The following is a 23,811-nucleotide window of genomic DNA, read 5'->3' as shown; positions in this document are numbered from 1 at the left end:
GTAGTCTGTTGACTAAATGGTGTAAGAAACTGGGTAGGGCATAACTAGTCAGGTGTTTGCACTGCATGTTCCTATGAAGGGCACCAAGAGGTGTGTGCACACAGCAGAGGACTTCTACAAGAAGGGCTCCAACATAATTCCTTCACTAATTTTCATAGTGTCTCTGCACATGGGTTTATTGTTCATTCAGTCGTGAGATTCTTAATGGACTCTACTTATATAGTGTTTATTCAATTATTGGAATATATATATTCTAATATATATACTATATATATTTAGCTAAACCAATTATATGATAACCAAATCTTCTACCTGTAGATTTAAGAAATTTCTTAAGTCTTGGCTTTCTTCTGGGGTTATAACTTTTTCATAGCACAAGATACAGAATAACCATCCAAATGAAAAGTGCAAGTTGGGTATTTTTGTGCTTTGTAAAAAAACACGTTTTACCTAGTAACTGCTGAAGGACGTCAGCAGATCTGTAATGTAAGCTTAAGTGCCTATTAAGCTAGTAAGCACCTGTTTTGCAAAGAGTGGACAGTATGTGATTCTATGTCCAAGGTACCATTTTAATATAATCTCTGCTTCACATTAGAAAAACTCAGATGGTTTCCTTAGTTTGTGGACAGTTCTTTGGTTGAACATGGTTGCAAGGCTGGTATTACACAGTACTGTCATGTGTCCCCTCACTGTGGCTGTGAGTGATTGGAATTTGCAGCATGCTAACATAATTGAAATATTCTGTTCTTAAGATAATTGTTTACAGGACTGTGTTGTATCACTGTGTATCATTGTGAACAATTAAAATACCATTTTTAGGATACAGTATTTTTAAATGACTTATGAGATACTTATCATCCATTGCTAGACTCTGTATTTTACTACAGTATTTTCAGACATTTTACAGTGTTCCTTGAGGATCCAAATCCTGCAAGTTTGTTCGACGTGTACCCAAGTCACCAGACCTGCACTGTTTTATAACTAATTGCTTATAAGGGAATACTGTGGATTTGAAGTTGAAGGAATACAGTATATTTATATACACAATACAGGGATACATAATATTTTGGGAGATACTCACTTAAATCTACCTAGCTTACTTGGGATTGTTTTACTATAAAACCACAAACTTGAAAGCCATTTGCCCACTTTCATTCTTCTTTAATGCATGGAACATCTTTTTCAGTCAAAGAGACACAGATGGAAAGTAAGTGGTTCAGCAGATTCTAGATCAGAGCTTGAAACTTAAAAGAGTTTTACTGCTGTGACTCAGGAATAATTATTGGCCAGATAATGCCAATACCATTAACCTGTAACAAGATAATGACAGTAACATGAAATGAAACACTGATGTAAGTAGGTATTTTACTACTGATAGTGAAGTAACCTGAACCTGCCCAGGGAAGCTGAGAACAAAGCCATCTGGTACAAAGTTCAAGCAGCTTTTTTCTGGGACTGCATAACTTGAGAGGTACATTGGTTTGATAAAATTTCAAACTTCACTTTCTTCTCCTAGTTGTAGTTCCCAAATGTATAAATTTTTCAAAAAATTACTAAAAATGCATTAGGATTCTGTATGTTTTCAGGAAGTTCTTCCACAACATTTCTGGTTGCATTTTGATCAGAAATGAGACATTCAACACGTCTTATTAAAAAGACAATCCTCTGTTACCAGAAACCTTCAAGAATATCTGTAAGAATTTAAGGAAAATACTGGTTTAAGGACTATTTGTTGTGTTCCATACCTATTTTATGCACTAAATAATGTAGTAAATACTTGGACTTTTTAAAAAGGATATCCTTTGTACAGTAATTCCTGAAATATTATACTCTCCCTCCTTCCCCAAAGAATTTATGTTCCTATGACCTACCTCACTTGCATTTTAGGTGCCTGTATCCATCATTCTCATCCTGAGAACTCCCACTCAGCAGCTGCCTGTTTTGGCAGCACTTTTAGTCCATCCACACTCATCCCCGGTTTTTACATTAAGGATCTGTAGAGACATGAAATTGTACTTCTGAGAATGCTCAGAAGGCTTAACAGAGTCAAGCATCTTACCAGCAAGGTTTATTTAAAGGGCAGGTGAAATAAGCACCTGTCTACTGCAACAAAAAGTTAGAACAGGCAAAAAAAACCCCACACCCGAGTATTCTAGAATGAAATCTTTATTATTCATTGGCAATTATTTCTTCTTGTTTAAAAAAAAAAGTACATTTAAAAAACCCTAGCATGATTTAATTATTTTTCTTCTTTTATCAGGGAGTTAAAAGGTTACTGGGAAAGGTCAGGGAAAAAAAGCAGTTTTACTTGTTCTAAAAATGTAAACTAAATGGAAATCTGTCAACTGAAGTCCCCAAAGTAATAATCCATGTGCCTCTGTACTATTAAAGCAGCTGTGTGGGCTCTTCTGGAGTGGCAGCCTACTCAGAGCTATCTGAGGAGACAGTAGTGCCACTAGTGCCATCCTGCTCCACAGTCTGAGAAAACAACTGAGCATAATGTGGGAAGGGACACAAGGTGGTAGACTACTGGCTTAGGGACTCGTTTCAGAAGAGACATGATGCTCTTTTAATCAGGATAATTTCTGTTTCTTAATTACATTAGTAGGACAAAATACAGAAGGGCTATTGGAAGGAAATGCTGGAGCACAATCTCCTCTGTCCAACATCAGTGCTGTAATCTCTAGCCAGCAGAGTTATTTGTTTGTGTTTTCAGTGAGCCCCTTTCTTCTTCATCCTCTGCTTCCTGCTCACAACTTCCCAAATCCTGAATTATTTTCCACATAGTGGTGTGGCTGCAATGAGAATATCCCCTTCCTAATCCTTTACAGAAGCCTTTAGTCCCAGGGGGTGATTGTGTGGGAGGTAGAAGATATGTATTTAATTAAATTTAAAGGCAGTGGCCCTTTAAAGTGAGCTAGTCAATCCCTATCCTTCATTTCTTGTCTGTTATCCAAGAGACAGCATATCAATAGAGTGTGCATTTTAAAATGAAGCATAGGGCAGTGAGTGAAGAGTTGAAGATGCAGAGAGGTAGTCCCTTGTGGAAAAGGGTGGTGGATGCCCTGTGAATGGCCAGTCATGAAGAGCCAGAGGACACACCTCAAACACAAAAGCATCAACTGCTTTGTGTCTTAAGAGGCATGGATTTAGCCTTGAAGTAGAAAAAAACCCTTATTAACTCTTGAGCTAATACTACCATTTATTCTTACATATCGGTGGCTACAGGGGGAGTAAAAAGAAGTATGTCAGGTAGAGCTTCCACTTTCACACAGCTTTCTCAAGACCCTTCTCTTCTTCAGCTATCAGCTGTTTGCTATCCCAGATATGCAGCAGACTCTAACAGGTTATTTGAGTTGCATTAATTTTTAAGGCATTTGTCTGTATCGGGAGTTAATGATGCCAAGCTCTACAATTTGCAAGTATGTCTAGGAGAAGGAACTGTTTTTAGCTTTCGGTCCCACATCATCTGGTCATTTCTCTCTGTGCCCTAAAATTCATGTAATATTGCTGTGATATAACATTAAGAAGCAAAAAGTCTGCTTCTAGTTTGAAGGAGGAGAAATACAGATATACTTTTGATACTAGTTTGAAGCAATAGGGTCTAGTACTTATGCAAAAGTGTCCATGTAAAAAGAGCTATAAACTTACCCTATGTCAAAGCCTCAGTAAGGAACTTGAGTTCATTTCTGTCAGGGTGGATCCTTACATAACTAATCCCTGATCCTTCATAAATGCCCTTGCAATGTAACAGAAGGTACAATATAGAAACTTCAGATCATTATCCATCTTAATTATTATCCATTATCTAAATCTTCTTCCTTGGTCTCCAGACCTAAGTTCACATATCAGTATGTTAGTATTAAACATAGTAATGTGCTACTATGGTATTAAAAGTCTCTCTAACTGGAAGCAGTGTATATATCTGTTGCTAGATTTATTTTCCTTTTTTTGGTGGGGGGTGGCACGTGGGCTGGATTTTGAGGTTGCTATTTTAATACTGAGGTAAGAAGCATTTTTTATTGTCTTCAGAGATAAATCATAGGTTAAAATTTTTCAAGTCATGAATCACATATTTTTTATGTTACTTGGGGGTGTGGTCCTATGGAAGGGTATGGCAGAAAACCAAAGTTGAGATATGTAACAGAAGATTTGCATGGGGGACTGCAGGATGAACATGAATTAAGAACTGTCCCCAGGTCATAGGACCTCTCTTCTTGAGACACTGCCTCTTTCCATGTGATGTGCAGCTACAGCCCTTACTAGAGGTGTCCAGGCAGATCTCCCCTTTTATAACAGAAAGTAAGGGTCTTCAAAACACTCTTAGTAGTAATCCAGAACCTTTCCCCTTCCTTTGCACGCTCCTTCCAGATCTGGTTGTGTTACAACAGCTATACATGAGATGGGTCTTTTGTTAAGACATGAGGAGGAATATAATGTTGAATATAATTTGGGATGAAAAGTCTGCTGTTGTTGAAAACTATGATAAGATCTTCTCTTTGTCAATTAAGATTACTGTCTGGCAGAATTTACTTCATACATGAAATCTGTTGTACTGGATGACTGCTAATTTAAATATTATCATCAGAACAGGCAGACCTTCATTTTAGGCAGTGATTTCAATCGTAATCAAAAGGAAATAAGTCCCAAACTGTTATTTTTAGTTGAAAGACTTAGTCTTTCAAGTCCCAAAAAACACTGGTGCATTTCTTGAACCGAAGAAGTATGTGTTTAGGCTGTCATCTGTGGAAGTATAATTTAATCTCCCTAAGCTTCAGCTGGGTAGCAAAAGGCAAAATGATTGCACACACATGACCATTACCACTCATGTTCATCACCAAGACTTGTTTTAACAGAAATTAGTGACAACAAAAAGAGACCCATATGACATATGCTTGAAAAAATTAACATTAAAATTATAAAGTTGGTGACAAACAACTTTTAAACATCAAAGCCCAGAGGAAAAATAAACAGGAATTGAAGTGTCTTGCTATAAAATATGTAGCTCAGAAAGCAAACAGCTTATTTTGTTTATTTTGATTTGCAAAGCCATTCTTCCACATGAGAGGAAACCAGATAATTCAAATCAGTTTCTAAGCCTCAAAAAATATAAGCTAGATGGAGACTTAAAATTTAAAGTTAGTTGTGGTTTTATTTGCCACTGTTTTCTTGCAACAAAAGAACAAAAGTATGTCTTAATATTTTTGCATCTTTACATATCAAAAATTTGCCTTCCCACACTTAAAAAGAAGTGCTGGAAAAGAGGGTTATTTTGATCCCTGGGCCAAGTTCTTTAATGCCAAATTGCAGTGTGGAAAGAATGTCCCAGTCCAAGTTATAAATCCTTAAAATGAGCTTGGATGGAAAATCTGGAGTAGTTTCACAGTAGAATCTCCTCAGCTCCATGTGAGGAGTCCTGTTGCTGCCTCACAAAGGTATATGCCCACTCCATCCGGGAATGGTCTGCTTGATTCCAAGAGTGGCTTACTGTTTGTGAATAAAAAAGGAATCAACAAAGTAAGGATGTTTTCATTCTGCAAATTAGTTTATAATTTCCAGTCAGGTCTGATAAGTTTTTTCTCTGATCTTGTGTATTGGCATGATATTGGTGAGCCACAAAGGAAACCTGTGCAAATTCAGTTCATTTTTCCCTTTACACAAAACTTAACTTTGATTACTGTGGTTTTGTTTATTAAAGTGAAGGCAGGACCAGTCATGAAACTTATCCTGGCAGTGACAAGACATTTATGAAACGTAAGACGCATGCAAGCTTAAAGTATAATAAGTCTCATTCACTGGAATGGGATAGAATGGGACCTCTGGTGCAGAGGGTTTTCTTTGCTATCCTGGATGTCCAGGAAAATAGATATTTGGCTTTCTTTTTACCCTTCTTCCTTTGAACAAGTGTGGGTGCTCCTGTGTTAGTCACCTGTTTCTTCCAAGGAAGATGCCTTTGGCCAGGAACTGTCAGAGATAGCCCTGGCGCAAGTCTGGACAGATTTAGATGTTATTTAAGTGTGCATGCACAAATAGGAGAAAGAGGCAGTTTCATATATTTCAGCTCAATTATTTGTATTGGAGAATGCTGTCACTGTCCTTTTGGTCAAATCAATTTCTTCACACATCACTACTTCCAAGACCAAAACATGTCCTCCCCCCTTATATTTGTCACTTCTATAGCATCACACCAGTTTAAAGAAGCATCTTGGTATGTGTCTCACTATTCAGGACAGTCAGCAGCTTCTGTATCCTATCCTCTCTCTCCCTTGTCACTTCTGGGACACACATATCTTAACATTAGTAGGAAGGATTGCTCTCTATGGAAAAAGTTTGGTATTAAGGAACTAGCATCTAAGGGACACATTTTGGGTACGGAGGGTGACTTCAACTTGTTCATGTTTTGTTGCATGAACTGAATACAAGTTAGTGAATGGAATGCATTCAGCATGCTCTTGAAAACATTTCTCCATTTCATTTCATGTGAAGGGGATGCCTGAGAAAGCACAAGTGGTATAAGACTGCCTTTAGAAGCACACTCCTTCTCTGAACCAAAATACTATGACAGATTCACCTTCTGAGTGGTGTCTCAGGGTGAACACAAGAATCCTGGTGTTCCTCACGCCAATAAAATTAACTGAGGTTTAGTTTGAACCAATATTTTATGTAAAAGCTGTGTTGAATAACAGATTATTACGATTATTTTAATTGTATTTTCACTAAACAGATACTGATATGTTCTCTAAAGTTAAAAATAATAATAAAAAATAAAATCTAAGAAATTATTCCAAAGTTGCACAGGTACATGTATGGAGTATTTATAACAGAAAGGCTCAAAGTTGGCTGTTTGAGAGGATTGCTCAGTGAGGCATTTAGCCTCCGGTGAATTCAGGAAGCTCCAGGCCAATATGAGTAACTGTGGCGATGTTGCTCCCTTAACCAGCATCTCCTTGCAGCAACAGGGGGGTCTGCAGAGAACAGCTTCTGCTTGGGTCCTCTGCAGCTGCAGGGTGAGTATCTAGCTCCTTCCTGTGGTACTTTGTTGCTACTGCACAGGGTTGAAGCGTAGCCGCAGTAAGACAATCAAAAGAACCCAAATACTATCATTAAACTGTGAAGCAAATCGGTATGATAATTTTCAAAGGACGAACAAGTTGTTTTATTCTAGAACGAGCTGGATTTGGTTTCATTTTGAAATTTTCAATTCACTTAGCAAATATTATGCACATAGAAATACACAAAGAGGTTTATAATGTTACCTTTCATCTGGCACAGATGCACCAGAAGTCTTGCCGTTGCCATTAGTTGCTATTGGCCTCAAACACATGTATTAAATTAATTCTGAATTGGGATTTGGTAAGAAACAGGACTAAAGAGAGCACAGTAAGTTAGTACAAATGTTACTTGGGCGATTAGATCACAAACTGTAAGTGAAACTTGGAAATATAAAATAGCCCCCTTAAAGCTGGGTAGGTCATCTAAAGCTTGCCAGTGATTGTTAAAGAGTATTGTTTCTATTAATTTTCTTAGCTGGGATTACTGGAGCTTTTTTTATATTTTATTTATATCTGAGAATTAGTGGGTAGTGTGGATGGATACATGCTGCTATTTACAAAATAGGATCATGCTATAGGGATTGTCACATTTTGGTTAATTGGTATGTATCCTTCTAAATGGTTTCTATTCCTTAACTTGTAATTGTTCTCATTTGCTCAGTGGGATTCAGAAACACAGTTTGTGGAATGTCATTTAATACTCACTTAATTTTGTTAAATGAAATGCATTGGCTTCCATCTTGCCTATAAATTAAGTCATTCTAGTTTCATTTTCTGGCCATGTATTTTTAATTGTGTAAATATTTCTTCTTCTCATGTAATTTGCTTAACATTACAAAAAGTGCCACCCCCGTCCTCCAGCTTTACTTTATAGCAAATGAGTCGCAGTGTGTTTTCTATAGTCAGTTAAATCCAGACATAAATCAGATGCTTGATCTGTCTCGTATGGCAGTCTAAATGTGAACCACTGGTTTTAGTGTTAGCCCTTTTCCTTGCTAAGTGGAGGACTGAAAATAATTTATTATTTTTTTGTGACCCAGAGAAATAACCTTTAATAAGAAAATATTTTAAAGGTCAGATCCTGCCTTACAGTTAAGTTTTCCATAGTGCAGAGGCAGTGAGAAGGAGAAAGGCATCTCGTTGCAATCTAGTTTCTCCTCACCCCCTTCTAGCACTAGTCAACGCATTGCCCAGCTTCTCTTTATATTTATTTTTTTCTCTTCAAAGAGCTTCAGGACCACTCCAACATGTGTTTTGCTACCCACAGTTTATTAGCCAAGAATAGCTATGCTGAAGTAGAGTTGTGGTCATGCCCTCTTCTCTGGCAGATCCTCTTCATCAGGGACTCTGGGACTGTTATGTGGGCTCTGCTGGGTATTCAGCATCCAGGGTAGGCCACACACTGGAAAACCGCCCAGGAAATATATATACAGCCTTTACGGCCCATTTTGTAGCATACTGGAGAACAATAGATGCAAGTCATCAATCTCTTCTTCTACAAGCATGATTTAAACAAGCATCTAAGGGTGCAAAACTCCAAGTACTATCACCCATCAGTTGTCTTCAATGGCAATGTTTTAACCGACTTAAATACATGACACTAGAGAGTCACCTAATGCTTTTGTTTAAGTTAACACTGCCATATTTCCACTTTGGCTGACTTAAAATTCTGGTGTTGAGGCTTTTTAATGGTTTCATTTTCCTTTATTCTTTTTTTTTTTTTTTTTTTTTTTTTTTTTAATAAAAAAGGATTATGGAATATATTGATATAATCCAAACATAAAATATGACAGAATCTCGCTGTGCTAAGTAGTAGTATTGTGTATTTGCTATAAGCCACTGAAAACCAGGTACACTGCTAGCAACATTCTTTATGTAATAGATAACTTTTCCTTCCATTTCTCTAACTTTTGGTGGCTACCAAATAAAGAGGAAAGAAAAACCTGTGGGAATCTTGCTGTTGCCTACAGATTCCTTTTGGGAAATCTAGTTCTTAAAAAGAAATGGAGTTCTTAAAAGCTTCCCCCACCCCCAAAGGTATTTGGGTGGTATCATGCACACGAGAGCATGAAAGTGAGCACTGGGGAACAGCATTTCAATTCTTTCATGCTAATGAATGACGATGCAGTTGTTTGCTGGAGAGTATTTTAAAGGATAAACTATGACAACTGGATACTATCTGTTTATTCCCACATATCCAGGAAGGAAAGTTTTTCAAATAGTGGACAAATATTTAAATACTTTTCAAATATAACCTATCCTCTTGAACGGCATGGAAATCTGTCATATGGTCTTGGCTTAACTTGGTTGGCAGCAACTGTTGTTCTTCCTAAGAAGCAGCATTGGCACATTGGGGACTGACAGCAGCAGACTCTAACTATGGAAAGCTGCCTTCTCGATAGCAACAGGAGACCATTTTCAGATCTGAAACTCTATATTCTGTAGCAAACAAACAAAAATATGCTGATTCTTGGAATATGCAATTTCCCACCAAGCCTATTTATAAAACTGCCTGATAAAATAGCATATAGAAGAAATGATTGCAACTCAGAATATCTGGGTTGTATTCCCAGCTCAGTTTACCCTTGAGTGAGCCATATAAAAAGAAAAAAAAATAACAACAAAAATAAGTCTTTATACCTCAGTTTCCCCACATCTACAGAGATAATAAATAATAGGGGTGATCTCATTTGTGTCTGGAAAGCATGTTGAGCTGATTTAGTGGCAGACACTAAGTGTCATGCTTTATTATTGCATTAGGCTGACTGTACTTCTGAAATCCATCTAACATTTCCCACTTGGCATTGGTTGTGGGTGGTAACAGTTCTGTATTAATTTTAAAGAGGATGCATTACAGTACTGCCTGATGTATAATTACACGGTTTATCATAAAAGCATTTTCTAAGAAAGGCAGTAACCTGGGAGATCCTCTCTGTTTTGCTTGGGGGTTTTTGGTTTTTGGGGGGGCTTTTTTGGTGGTTTGTTGGGTTTTTTTTCTGCTCTGTTGAACTACCGCGCTACAAAGTGAATTGTTTCATTACGGATCCTGCCAAGCAGCTCTACTATGCTCCTTATAGCTACGTGTGAAGTATTGAGGTGAAGTTCATAACTATATTTGGGTATCAGGGTTTATTTCCTCCACTCTCTCAAAGGTTAGCATGACGAGCGGCTGAGGAATGCTGGAGGAAACCATCGCTAAGACGAGCAGGCTGTGCCCGAGCTCGGCTTGTCCCGCTGGATCCTGGTTGGTGTTGCGAGCGGTTAAATCGCCGGGCTCCGGCACAGGGCTCGGGCCACACAAACACAGCATCGGGGCTGTTCCCTTATCGTGTTGCTGAGACCGCTCCTCCGCATCGCCGATAACAGCAGCTGTCCCGCAGGTTGGCAGCGGTCGCAGCCGAGTGTTGAAGTCGATACTCCCGGCTCAGAGGTGCCGTGTAACGCAGGGTGGCAGGAGAGGAAGCTGGGAGAGGAAATGAGTAAGTCAGCAGCCCGGCCCAGTGTGTGGCGGGGAGGCAGGGTTAGTGGAGCAGGCAGCGGAGAGGGACGTGTTGCAACGACTGACCCGCGTGTGTGTGTTCTCTGAAACAGCCTCATCGAAGAAAAATCTCAGATAAGAGGATTTTTGGGAAACGTTGCTGCACAATTAGTGCAAGGCAAAACGTTCTGTTGCTAGTTCTGGAAAGAGGGGCAGCGTGCACTGCTCCTCCTCGGGGGTGCTCAGCGCTCAATGAAGGGGGAGCACCCAAAAAACCCCAGACTTGTTGCATGCAGTTCCTGCTAATTTTTATCTTCTGTTCTGCATTGCTTGTCTATCCTTTGCAAACTGAGTATTATCCATGATGATATATACTGGAGCTTTATGTTTTCCTGAGGAGTTTAAGATAAAATTTCTAAGAGGTGCATGATTACTTTGATACTTAAAGCTGTGAAGGGGGATATTCTCTGTTTCCCATTATATTTCCATCAGATAATTCAGTGTAAAAAAACACTATAGTGATAATTTCACGTGTACATCTACATGCTTTTCATTTTTTACAACTAACTCCTGAGCAGTTGTGTCCCTGGAAGAATGAGATGAATGAGAAGAGCACCCTATGAGAAAGGGGGAAAAACCGAAGGAAGTGATGATCCCCATGGGAAGAGAGGAAATTAAATGTGACATTCCATTGCCAGCTGGGTGTTGGTTTGCTATATTTTCTCCATTAACAGCTTTTTGATTTTTGTTTAGAATACTTCTGAAGTGAAAAAACTCCTCTTCTACCATTGCCTCCTCCCAGTGTTTTTTTTAAACCATTGCATGAGTATAAAAATACAGACTATCAGTAGTGTTTTGGTATTATGTGGATTATCAACCTTTGTTTACAAACTGCTGTTTGCATTCTTTATGCTTACCACTTTTAAATTAATGAGAAAAAAAAAATTCTGAAGTGGGAGGGTGGGTGAAGTCCATTCCTCAAATACTAGATACTTGGAAAACAGCTGCTGGAATGAAATTTCTCTGGCTCCTCAGTGAGAGGATAGTTCAAATTCTAGTCAGAATTAGGATTGGTGCACCAGATTATGTGCGGGTGTGACAAATGAAAAAGGAAATACTTGGTAAGATATTTTTATTTGTAATGTGAAACTAACCTAAAATAATATTAGTGGGTATTAAATTATGTATGTTCCAGTGGATCACTTTCATTGGAATACAGAAAATAGTTCTGGTTATAGTAATAGCTCAGAGAATATTTCTGAGACATTACTTTAGAAGGATGGCTGAAGCTGAAATGCTATTAGTAGGGAACACATCATGCTGAGGGTGTGGTATGTGTCTTTTATCATCATAATTCCATATTATTCTAAAAGTGTTCATGCAATCCTCAGAGACTCCACATTAGTATTTATTGTATCTGGTTATACTTGAAGAAAGACTTTCTTAGCTACAGTTGGCATTAAAAAACTTTCATGCCACTCACTTGCAATAGCAAAAAAAAAACAAGTATCAGTCAGTCAGTGAAAACACAGGTGACTGACTCAAGCAGGTCTCTGGTTGCAGCAGGAAAATTTAGGGCCCCATCTAATAGCAGCATCATTTGGCTATAGAAAAGCTGATTCCACTTGCAAAGTTTTATTCTGTGGAGTTATCTGAAGTTCTAAAGCTGTCAAGCAAGCTGTAGCAAACTAGATGAAATATGAGAAGCAGGGTAGACTAAATAACTTACAATCCCATGTCTTTAATGAAGAGAAAGTCAGTGACAAAGTTATCCAGATAGCACAGTAGTCCTTAGCATGTGAACATGGACTGACCAGTGATACAGTGATACTTTTGCTGGTTGGAAAGTGACTGTTGGCTCTCTGGGTAAGGCTCTGGACTGGGAATTGCTTACATTTTCCCGCCTTGGTTCTGCCACAAGTTTCCGTGGTGAACTAAGCAAGTAGTTAATGGCTTTGGCCTCTGTTTTTCAGTTCACAAAATGGGATTCTGACCCTTTCCTCCCAAGGGTCTTTGAGGTTAAATTAAAGGATGTTTATAAAGTGAGGTAATATTGTTTTTATGGAATAGATGCAGCTTCAACATTTTCAAACAATATTCTCAGCAGAGAAAGAACTTTAGATATTATATTTACTTACACATTGATGCTGTTGTATGCTTTCTCTCAGTGGTAACATCCCACGGTAGTGGGAGGTTCTGTACAATCCTTTTTTCTGGGGTGAGGAGAGAGGCCATGAACACATGAAAGGGATCCAGTGCTGGCTGCCAAGGGCCACTGATACCCTCTGGCTGTGTGACATCCCCATGCAAAGCTGCTCTATCCAAGCTGCTTCTGCGCACTGGAACACCTGGGGTTGATGTGAGCACCTTTTGGGGTGCACTCATCCTTTGGTACACAGGTGAAAGGTGTTCCTTTCTGTTTATCTCACCCTAAGTGAACCTGGTTCCCCTCGTGTGCATGCTGTTGGTGTTGCCAAATGCTCTCTGTCTATGCCTTATGAAATGCCTTCAACCTCTCTCTTCAACTCCACCTCCTCCTTTATTTTGGAGAATGTATTTCAGCTGGTCCTTTTCAACCTTTTGTTGATAAGTGCCATTGTTGTGCTGCTTGTTGCTAAGTATTTGGTGCTGCTCAGTCTCACCCTTTCCCCCTCCTCTTTTGGCAGAGAAAGGATGCAGAATATATACTCTAATTCCAGGGGTGAGACTACTGTACATCTGGTGCTCTCAGTCTCCTCTGTGCACATAACAGCACTCTGAACTGTAGGTGAGGGGACAAACGACCTGTCCCTATGTGACAGAACACAGTGATTCCGCAGAAAGTGTCCCAGAGGAGCTGCCAGGCACAGATGACCAGCAGCAAGCCAAGGAACTCTTGCCAAAATAGAGGCACACGTCTCTGCTATCACTTTCTCTTCAGCAGCCCCAGAGTGAGAAAGTTGGTGGTGGGGCGTGCGTGGAGGTAGAAACACGGTGGGAGGTGGAATTGTGGTAGCTGTGATTGATTTATGACAGGAGTTTCCTTTACAGTCATAAGGGGAATTTTGCTTGGTCACAGCAAGTTTGAACCCTCATGAAACAGCCTGAATCATTTGAAGTTAAAATAAAACAGAGAATGGCAGGGGGAGGAGCATGGCTATTAAAAAAAAAAAAAAAAAAAAGGCAAAAAACACAACGTTAAAATTATTTCCTTTGGTGCTGACTTCTTAAATGGGAATGCGATCCAGAATAGTTCTGGTGTTCAAGCCAACATTTGTTTTAAGAATTTTTATTGTCTTCTTTCCTCTCTTCCCCCTCTCCCCCTGGCCCTCCCCCTCTGCTCTGCAGATTTACACTGACTGGGCTAACCACTACCTAGCAAAATCTGGCCACAAGCGGTTGATCAAGGATTTGCAACAGGACATTGCAGATGGAGTTCTGCTAGCAGAAATCATCCAGATCATCGGTAAGAGCAGGGCTGAGGGAAGCACTGTGAGCTGACTCCTTGCATGGGGGAATATATAATTCAAGTTGAATGTATTTAACAATAAGATGAACCCTGAATAATACACTTTGACTGAGTCCATATGTCTCTGATATTTGTGTGGTTCATCCTTGTTTTAATTAAAAAATATGTTTATGTGAGCATGTTTGGAAGTGGCTGTTTAACCATACTTTAAATGGCCAGAACTATATCTTACACACTTTGAATTGTCAGAAATGAATGCTCCATTCAACCATATGTCTCCCATGTGTGCACTTTGTTAGTTGGAGTTAGTTTCTGGGATGCCTTGAAACTGTATCCTGACCCTGCAAAGACAATTGTGGAAGATTTCATGTCAGCAGTTATTTTGCAGGGGCTGAAGAATTAGCAGCGACCTCCTTCGCACTTCCCCCTTTGCATGATTTGGCATGTGGAAGCAACTGCTGCTAACAAGAGTGTTGTTACTGTAAGACTGAGCTTACTTAGAAAGGAGCTCTGTGTCAACAAAATCCTATGCACTTTATTGCTGTGTCTTTTCTGCTCTTCTTCTGCTTGTTTGGTTTGGGTTTTTTTGTTTGTCTGTTTGTTTTGGTTTTGATTTTTTGTTTGTTTTGGTTTTTTTAGGCAGGGAGTGGAAAGTTTTATCTCCTTGTTCACTTCTGCTTTTCTCCTCACTGTTTTTGTTTAGCAAATGAAAAGGTTGAAGATATCAATGGCTGTCCCCGGAGCCAGTCTCAAATGGTAAGAATAAAATATATTTTTAGTCTGTGTTGGCACCACTGCACTTTCCTAAAGTGCTTTTTAATAATGATCTATTTAAACTGTGAATATTCTGTCCCATGTTTACCATAAACTCCTAACTCTCATATAGTGTTCCTGGTACTTTTTTTGTTATCACATGTGCTTAGTGTTTGTCCCTTCATTTCTGCTTGCTAAGTTTGGGACTGGAGGTAACCTAGCAGAAAACTTCATCACTTCTAAGTAATCCAGAACTGTCTTAGCAGACCTGTTCTTCTGATGATCCAGATAATTTCATTTAACTTATTTTTTAGGTCAGTAAATCCAAGAACACATTTTTAAGTGGAGTCTTTGTGTCTGGAAAACTTGTTTGATGAATAAGACTTGCCAAATTATTTTTTAATATAAATAGCCTTTTGGATTGTCCAGTGTGAAGTCCAGTTAGATGCACTGGCTCCAAGACTTTCAGAAATAGCACTTTAGTCATTTAGCTCTCTGAGCTATAGCTGGCAGCTGCTTAAAGACATTTTAATACTCCCAGGCAAGAAGCATTTTGTGACTGTGATTCATATGGAGTCTTACTAATCTTTTACTGTGTTTATGGCTAGTTAACTACATTTCATAAGATAAAGCCTCCTTAGAAGGCTGGGCAACGGACAGGTACAAAATCTGAACCTCTGTAACATCACCATGCATTTACTGTATCGTTTGCAGTTCTAGCCATGCTCTTTCGTGCTGAGGACTTTCTGTGCCTTTCTGTTCACTTCAAAATAGTATGTAAATAAGGTGCACAATTATGTAGTTGGCAAGGATTTTGGATTGTTCTGATTTGGATGAGCTTGCACAATAGCAAAATGCTGAATCTGGGCTTAAAAACGGAAATGGAGTAGATGAAGTCTGTATTAATTCATTTTTTAAAAGGGGACAGTGTTTACAGCTTTTTTTTTTTTTAAATATTATGAATGGTAAAAGGAAAAAAAAATTGAGTACTAGTGAAGCCTTTTGGTTCTCACTTTAAAAAAAATGTGCAGCTTTAACATACATTTTTTCTCTGACTTTCAGGCTTTTTGAAACAGTCCATAGTAAGAATAGATGTAATTTCCTTAATAATAGTTGTTATTATTTTAATTACTCATATTACAGCAGCACCTAGTGGCCCCAGCTGAGAACGTTGGGAACTCCAGTGTGGAACTCTAATATTACACACAGAGATCAAGAGATAATCAGTTTCTACTTTAATCACATTAAAACCTGCCATTCCAGACAGACAAGACAAACAAGAAGAGACAAAAGCACAGAAAAGTGATATGATTTCCCGAGGTTATGTAAGTGGTAAGTGACCACTTAGGGACCCACCACTCAGATGTCTATCGAGCTTCATTAACATGGGAGAAAGCCGAGCTGCAGAGAGAACTATTCACCCCACTAATGTTTTCATCTCCAAAGTGGCAACATTTGTGTACATTGCCTGTTGATAGGTACATCTTTATGTGGCATAGGGATTCTGGATTTCATCTCTAGCTCTGCTGCAGTTACAGGGCAAGCATTGTCAATGCATGCCCAACCACAGTAGTACCTGTGGGAATCTCTTTGTATCTGTCTTTGTCCTCCCATAAACACATCTCTCAGCTCAGCCAGGCCAAAGACTGTCTCAGGAGCTCTGAGTCTCAAACCAGGTGCTTCAAACTCTTCTGTAAATAATCATGCATCTGTATTTGCACAGTGCTAAGCATCAGGTGCAAGCGCTTTAACTTGATGGAAATAGTATACATTTATAAATTCATCTTTGTTTTGGCCTCTTCACTGTATTGTTTTATCTCTACAGTCTAATCAGATTTTTTTCCTGGCCTTTAACATACTATTTTTATACTGCTGATTTATTTGGCTGACCTAGGAAATTTAAAAGGTATTGAAGCTAATGTAGTTCAAACTTGTCAGCTTTCATCTCAAAGTATCTCAGAGACCCCAGGTATTAAACCTGCTCTTTATTTGCCTCCTATGGGTTGTGCACTGATCTGGCCTAGCTGAAGGCACCACCTTATTGCATTTTCGGGTAATTTCCCCTGACAGTGCCCAATTTTCTTAGCCCACTCAGCTAATGACAGGCCAGTTGTTCTCTTGTAGCAGTGGAGCCTTGGTTGTTTGTAATACGCAGAAAAAAAGTAACAGTAGTTGGAGCTACTTTATATGTTTGACATATGCCAGTGTGTGAGGACTTGCCAGAACTTCAGCCATCAAACCACCATGATGATATTCCTATAGCATGTTTGTTAGCTATTCATTCACTGCTTTGATGTTAACATTTTTAGTTCATAAACCTCAAGATTCCCACCACACTTTTCTTTCCCATGTTTTCATGATCCTTGCTCTCAAACCTGCCATTCAGGAAAAATGCTTTCTGTATCCTTTTGCCATTCATTTGGCCCTTCCCAGGAGGTGGTTTCTAAGGTATATTATTAGCTTAAAAGAATCTAGAGAGCCCTGACATCTGCTTCTGGAAACACTTTATATCTTCTGTAGCTTATATTAATTCATAATTAATCACAAAATTCCCAAGTTCTGTTCCACTCACCATTTGGTTTTCCTCTTGCCAATGGCTTAATCTTTCAAGTGATTTTTAAGGCATCTCAATTCAACGGTTACCTTAATTTGTAGAGAACTTCTAATGCTTATTTTAAGTATAGAAAAGCTTCCTTTTTAGTTTTCTTTTAGTTAGGCCTAGTGCACTGTCTTGTACTGTCTGCTCATCTTGGCAGGGATACCTGAAATACTTGCAGACAAGTTGAACTGGCTCCACAGATCCAAGTTCATAAAAATTAAAACTTGTGAACCCCAGCAACAACCAGATTTTGCATAGCTAGCTTGACCAGGTTCCTTGTGGCTGTCATTATGTTCACATATTTGATTCTACATACAGAATTTGAGAGCCTGAGACGTACTAGGGAATAAATAATTTCATGTTCAAATCTCAGCAACTTTAAAAAAATAAAAAGTTGCAAAATAATTGGCAAGATTTGCTAGTTTGATGGGTAAATCTATTGTGGTAAAAGTATTTTGGCATTTGTTAAAAATTATTTAAATAAAGATAATAAGGATAATAAGGATTTTAGTCTGTGCATTATAATATACATTGTCTGTCTACACTTGCCTTAAGACTTTCTCTGACAGAGATGTGCCGGGCAGACACTGTTGAGTAGCATCCCTCAGTATCCAGGGATGCCAATATCAAGGTTGAGAATGTCAGCATTAGCATTATGTGTCTAAAAATTGTTTGTGAAAAACAGGATAATATTGTATAAATTAAGTATGGTAGGTACCATGAAAGCCCATAGAATTTCATGTGAAAATGTGTGGGATATGGTTATGTGGAGCTCCTTGAATATGGGGAAACCTGAAAATGTCATCCCTATGCTCACTGTCAAGTGGGCCCCATAGGCAAGCTCTGTCTGCTCAGTGTTGAACTGTGCAAGAATCTTCTGGCTTCACTAACTTAATTGTTGGTGAGCTTGGTTATATATGTTCAAGGTATACCTTCTATGCTTTGGAGAAGTACCATATAAGCCTTCCACACAAACATGACACATTGAAATATATACAGAAATTTAGCTATACGTGGAAGCATCATCCGTTATAACTGGAAATTCAATCTGAGTTTTGAAAACTAATCCCAGCTCCATTCATGCACAGGCCAGTTTCTTCATACAGTGGTACCTGTGCAACCCCCTTTCATTTCAGTTCTGACTGTCACCCCATGGTTATCAGTGGATATTCACAAAATTCACACCTGGCTGCTATAGGAGTTTCATGAAAAAACAAGGGAATATGGGACTCCTGTTTTGTCAGCTGGGCAGATTTGGTGTGCTTAAATGAATGGACCACAAGACAGTAATCTAGTTCCTGCATTTCTGTGGCGCATGTTTGCATATTTAGTTTTTAGAATATAAGTGTGTTAATTGGAGTGTGTACACTTCCTTGTAATTGGATGTAAGAGGAGTATTTTAATTTAGAAATTAAGAGAACCATTGAGCTTAGCAGATTTTCATGAAGGTTTTTTTAAGTTGGTTGAAATATCTGTGGCATGAGATGGAACTACAGGCAAGGGATCAGTCACAAGCTGTTCCTTGGACATCCACATAAATGCCATTAACAACTTGTTAGGAAGGGAAAACAAGGAATAACTGGTGAGTGTTCACAAAAAGACAGTCTGTGATTCGCATCCCCCTGAGGATCTGTGCTTGTGACTCATTCTTTATGTTCACGAATGATCTGGAAAAAGGCATGCATAGTAAAAAGACAAAAGTTGCAAATAATTACTCAAGATAATGAAATCCAAATCTGATAGTGAGCTGCAGAAAGATCTTGCAATTCTTAATAAAAAGGTGTGTTGAACTCCGATTAACTTGTACAAGTGAAATGTTAACAGATATGCATAGTGTGTTCTGGATGATGAGCTGATCACACTGTTTTTGGCAAGATGATGTTTGCGTAAGATACAGGACAAGGCTTGACAAAACAGCCTTAATTGGTACAAATCTCTGTCTAAAAATGTAGTCAAAAAGGAAGGCTTCTCACAACATAGGCAGGGCAGAATCCAAAACTTATTTGTCCTATCCTCTGGTAGGCAAAGAGCAAGTGGGATTTGATGACGGAGTCTTTAAGAGGGAAAAAAATTAAATTACTTCTAGAAAAGGATGACAGCTTCACAGCATGATATTTAAAGAAGAGACCTCAGTAAAGCCAGAGAAAAAAAATTGTAGTAATTAAAATCTGAGCTCCTCTGAGAGGTTTCCTGTGTTTATAGATAGGAAAGCTCATATTTTAGCTGTGTTACATAGAAAGAGTCTGTAAGACAAAGTCATAGCTTGTGTGAGGGTGTTTGGGGGGGAGAAGACTAGAAGAGTACACCCAGGTATTAGATAAAGGACTGTGTGGAAAGGATAACAGAATGATTAAGAGTTTTGCTCAAATTGACAACTAGTTAGAAAGATAATTTTAATTTTGTTGAGAGTATTCAGATCTGAAACAGAGAAAGAGACAAGATTCCTCTTCTAATGACAGTATACCTGTGTTCTAGATTATTGTAATCCAGATCAGTGGCTAGTTGACATGCTCATATCAGGAATATACATCCTTATTTTTATTTGCTGGAGTAGTTTTCAATGTACATAAAAATCAACACATAGGAGCCTTTACCTTCTGTACAAAGCATGTGAGAAGGCTGGTAGGCATGATTTCTTCTCCATTCTGTCAGCTTATTGGCAGTAGAGATCAAATGTCAGATCTTTAGCCTTCTTCTGTACACTTAGCATGGTAATTTCCAGTATCTTAAAATTCCCTTTTGCTCTGCAAGACTCCTGCTCTGTCAGGTGTGTTAGAAAGGACCAGGCCACACTGGAGATGAGCAGTCATGTTTGTATTACAATGGGAACTTTCCCTTATGGGCTTCCTTGGGTAAAGTGAAAGACCTTCTTGTATTGGCAGACTGTCACCTCTTGGAGCAGACCCTCATCTACGTTAATTAAAAAGCAATGCTTGGATTTCTGTTCCCATTTGTTAAGACATAGTTTGAACAACAAAACAGATGAAAAGGCTCCAGGTTGCTCTTGCTAACTGCCGGTTTTGCCAATACCTTTGTGTGGCCTCGAGTCAGGGTATTACCCAGATGGGAAGTTATATGAGGACATTTTGCCCTCAGTGTAGCTGAGCCTGCCCCTGCGTGTTACCTAGCTCCCAACAATTTCAGGTCTTCCTTGGACTTTTTAAGTGGTGGCAGAAGTACCATGCTTCCCATTCCCCGGGAAGAATTTGTCATGGCAATGCACAGCTTCTACATTCTTTGGTATCCCTCTTCCCCAAGGATTTACTTACCAGGTAGTTCTTCATTTCTGAATCCAGCTCTTGTGGTTTGGCAGAGTAAAGCCTCATGCAATTCTTTTTTGGGGGAGTGTGAATTAAATACCCATTGGAGTCACGTTGGTGACAAATACTTCTTTTCAGAGTCTATTCTCTCCTAGATTGCAACAGTGGCAGTTCTGTATCCAAGCAGGCAAGGCTGATACAGCTCCATTATGAAAGGATCTAAGTCCATGCTTATCTATGCAGGAAATAACACTCCTCAACATGATATATATTTCCCATTTTCTGATGGTAGTTTCAAGTAGACCCATACAATTTTTTACTGAACTAGCTCTGCTTTCTGAGATTGCTCACTAGGTAGGTCATTTGCATTGAACTCATACCCTTACTGGGATTCCCAGGAAAGTACCCAAGACTGTCATAGCCAAGAGCATGTCTTAGCTATCCTTCTGAAGATGTTTTCTCGTACAAGTCCTCTAATTTCCGACGTAGGTTCAGAGTGTAATCTCCCTCTTGAGATCCTCTTCCCTCACCCTTCCCCAGTAACTGTCCTCAGCTGTTCCAGGAAAGACTTTATTGGATATCCAGCCACTTGCAATACACTGGGCATTGTACAATGTATAAAATGGCTTCAGAGCATTTACAATTTATTTGGCATTCATTGAGTGTTCAAGCTGACTATACCATTAAGGTATCCTGTATTTCCTTGGTTGATGATAGGAATGTAACTACTGAGATGCATTTTCATTTAGCTCTACTGTCCAGACAGTCTGAGAAATCCTGTGGCATGCAATATATGTGTCGCGTCCTGGAGCTCAAAGTAGTGAGAAATCATTATCAAGCCTTCTACACGTGTAGTCATATTGCCACCTAGAAACAAAGGGGATGGCAGCAGGAATCTGTATGACATCCTCTTCCATGTGTGGGGAAGTGGCCACTCTGTTGAACCAGAGTACTTAGTGTCAGGTTGTACTTACCTGTTTTTAATTTGCCCAGGGCACTGCACATTTTGGAGAGTGAAATAAGCACTTTCAAACTCTTGAATCATAAATGATAAGTGCAGGGTGAAATTTTAGAAGCTGACCTTCAGGACTGGACTATCCCTCTTTGTTTAGATATCAACAAACCTTTTTCATAAACTTGTGTGTGCCTTATAGGGCCCCATGGCTTTTCTGTGTAATCCTGTATGCCACATAATTAAAAAATTACTGGCTGACAGCAATGCATATAGGTATATCTATAGTGTAAGTATGCAAATAGATAATGCAAATTAAAGACTAGTTGTAGGAAGTAACATCTCCTTCATCAGTGTAGAAATTTATGTTTATTTTTTGTTTGCAGATTAAGATATCTTGACATTAAGACTAGAGTAAAAATGAAAATGAGAGCAACAAAAATAGAGGTGTGTGTGGCACTCTAAAAGAGTCCATTAATGGATACATTATGGAAATACTTGTGTCAATAAGAATGGAGGGAATAAAGAAAAAGAAAAAAGACATTATTTCTGTAGGGGTAGTGTTAAAGATGGTTGACATTCAAGTATGAAGATATTGAAAACCTGGTTCCAAGTTTTGCTGAAAAGATTATTAATGTTATTAGCATAGCCAGTTTGAGTAAGATGAGAGGCAAATTGGTTTAGCATGGAACTGGCAGAGGATGAATTCCAGCTGCTGTTGTGAACAAATACTAGAATTTCTAAAAACTCTAGAAATGGAAGAAAAAATACAGATGAAGTGAGAGCTGGACAAACAAGCAGAGTAACAGTTGCTTTTTTTTGTGGGATACCAAAAATGTTTTTATTGTAAGAGAAAGAGGAAGATAAGACAAGGATGAGAGAACTGCTGCAAGTGTTAGATCTAGTAAAGCATAAAGGATGGGAAATATCATCCATCCTGCCTAGGGATGTTATAAGGATGAAAAGGAAGGGGAGGAGAAGGCAATCAAATCATCACTTTTTTAATATTACTTGATTCTGGTTTGGCTTTCTGTTAGACCTCTTTATTCTGCACTGAAACAAGCAGTTCTCTTTACATCCAGGGAAGATCTGGAAACATAAAAAGAACCTCAGGATTTATAACAATCCCTCTTCACAGAACAGCTCAGAGTTTCTCACTCACATCAGGCAGTGAGATGCATATTCTTCTGAGTCACTCACATTTGACTGTCTGAAGTCATGAAAGAAAATGCCACAGGAACACATCCTGGGTAGTATTTAACTAGTCTGTAAGAAGTACATTATTCATTTACTATAAATTGCATGCAGTTATTAGCTTTTTTGTTTAGGCTTACAAATTTCTTGTCCTCATGTAGAATCACATGGGAATAAGTCATCTAGATTTTAATGAAATAATCGAGTCACAAGAAGTACTTATACTAGGATGATATCAGCCTTCATGAAATCTACTGAAAACTTAGGTTAGGAATGAGTATTTCTTATATAAGTATAGGGTATTTTTTTGCTAGACTAGGGGTAGGATTAGGGTTAGGGTTAAGTACATTTTACTTCAGTAGACCAAGACTGCCGAACACAAAAAGATCTTTTTATTCCCTAAAATCAGCTATAACACTTCAAACATTCTTCTTTTTCTGTTTGTTTGTTTGTTTGTTTGTGCTCCCCCTAGCAACTCCTTGAAACCCCTCTCCCTTTAATCTATATCTGGAATATGCCAGTACTTCTGTGCCTCTGAGCCATGCCTGTCTCACCCCATCCCTCAGCTGTGTTTGTCAGGAACATAATTCTATCAGAAACTTATTCTGTTAAACTATATTGGGAGAATATGCAGAGATGAAATACTGGAATACTTTATGCATGAAGACTACTGGGTGACAAATACTCTGAAATATTTATTATTTAAAGCGCTGCAGTCGTTAGTGTCCCCATTCTGCTCCCCCACCCCACATCTGTAGTTAGCCTTCTTTCAATTTTTCTTGACATTCAAAAATGTCACGTGAACTTACCCTGAAATTTCTAATTGATCAAATACATATTTGTAATACGGATACTCAGAAAAAGAGATGAGGAATAAATGGCCTTGAAACCTCCATTATTAGAAATGCACTAAAAAGTTTTAACACAAGCATGCAGTTAAAACACATACACACAAATTGACTGTAAAAGCACCTGTTGGTTACAGACATTAATACATTTTTCCCAGGATAGCAGCAGCAGGATTACAGTAAAATATGTGTGCTTCATGATGGTGTATTTTTATCATCTTCTATAG

The 23,811-nt window shown here is 38.6% G+C and overlaps 1 protein-coding gene across 3 annotated transcripts in view; it reads left to right on the top strand.

Annotated features, from left to right (window-relative positions):
• NAV3 (neuron navigator 3) overlaps positions 1 to 23,811 on the top strand; it is a 273,171-nt gene that overhangs the window by 66,461 nt on the left and 182,899 nt on the right. For all 3 annotated transcript variants that reach the window (XM_051631165.1, XM_051631157.1, XM_051631149.1), the window contains exons 2-3: positions 13,858 to 13,975; positions 14,682 to 14,734. In XM_051631165.1, the coding sequence (XP_051487125.1) occupies positions 13,858 to 13,975; positions 14,682 to 14,734 (171 nt within the window). The remainder of the gene's footprint in view (positions 1 to 13,857; positions 13,976 to 14,681; positions 14,735 to 23,811) is intronic.

The sequence above is a fragment of the Apus apus genome, chromosome 1 (genome assembly GCF_020740795.1).
Source record: "Apus apus isolate bApuApu2 chromosome 1, bApuApu2.pri.cur, whole genome shotgun sequence".
In the NCBI taxonomy this organism is placed as follows: Eukaryota; Metazoa; Chordata; class Aves; order Apodiformes; family Apodidae; genus Apus; species Apus apus.
Note: the sequence above shows the minus strand (reverse complement) of the source record. Positions and strands in the feature narration are given on the sequence as shown.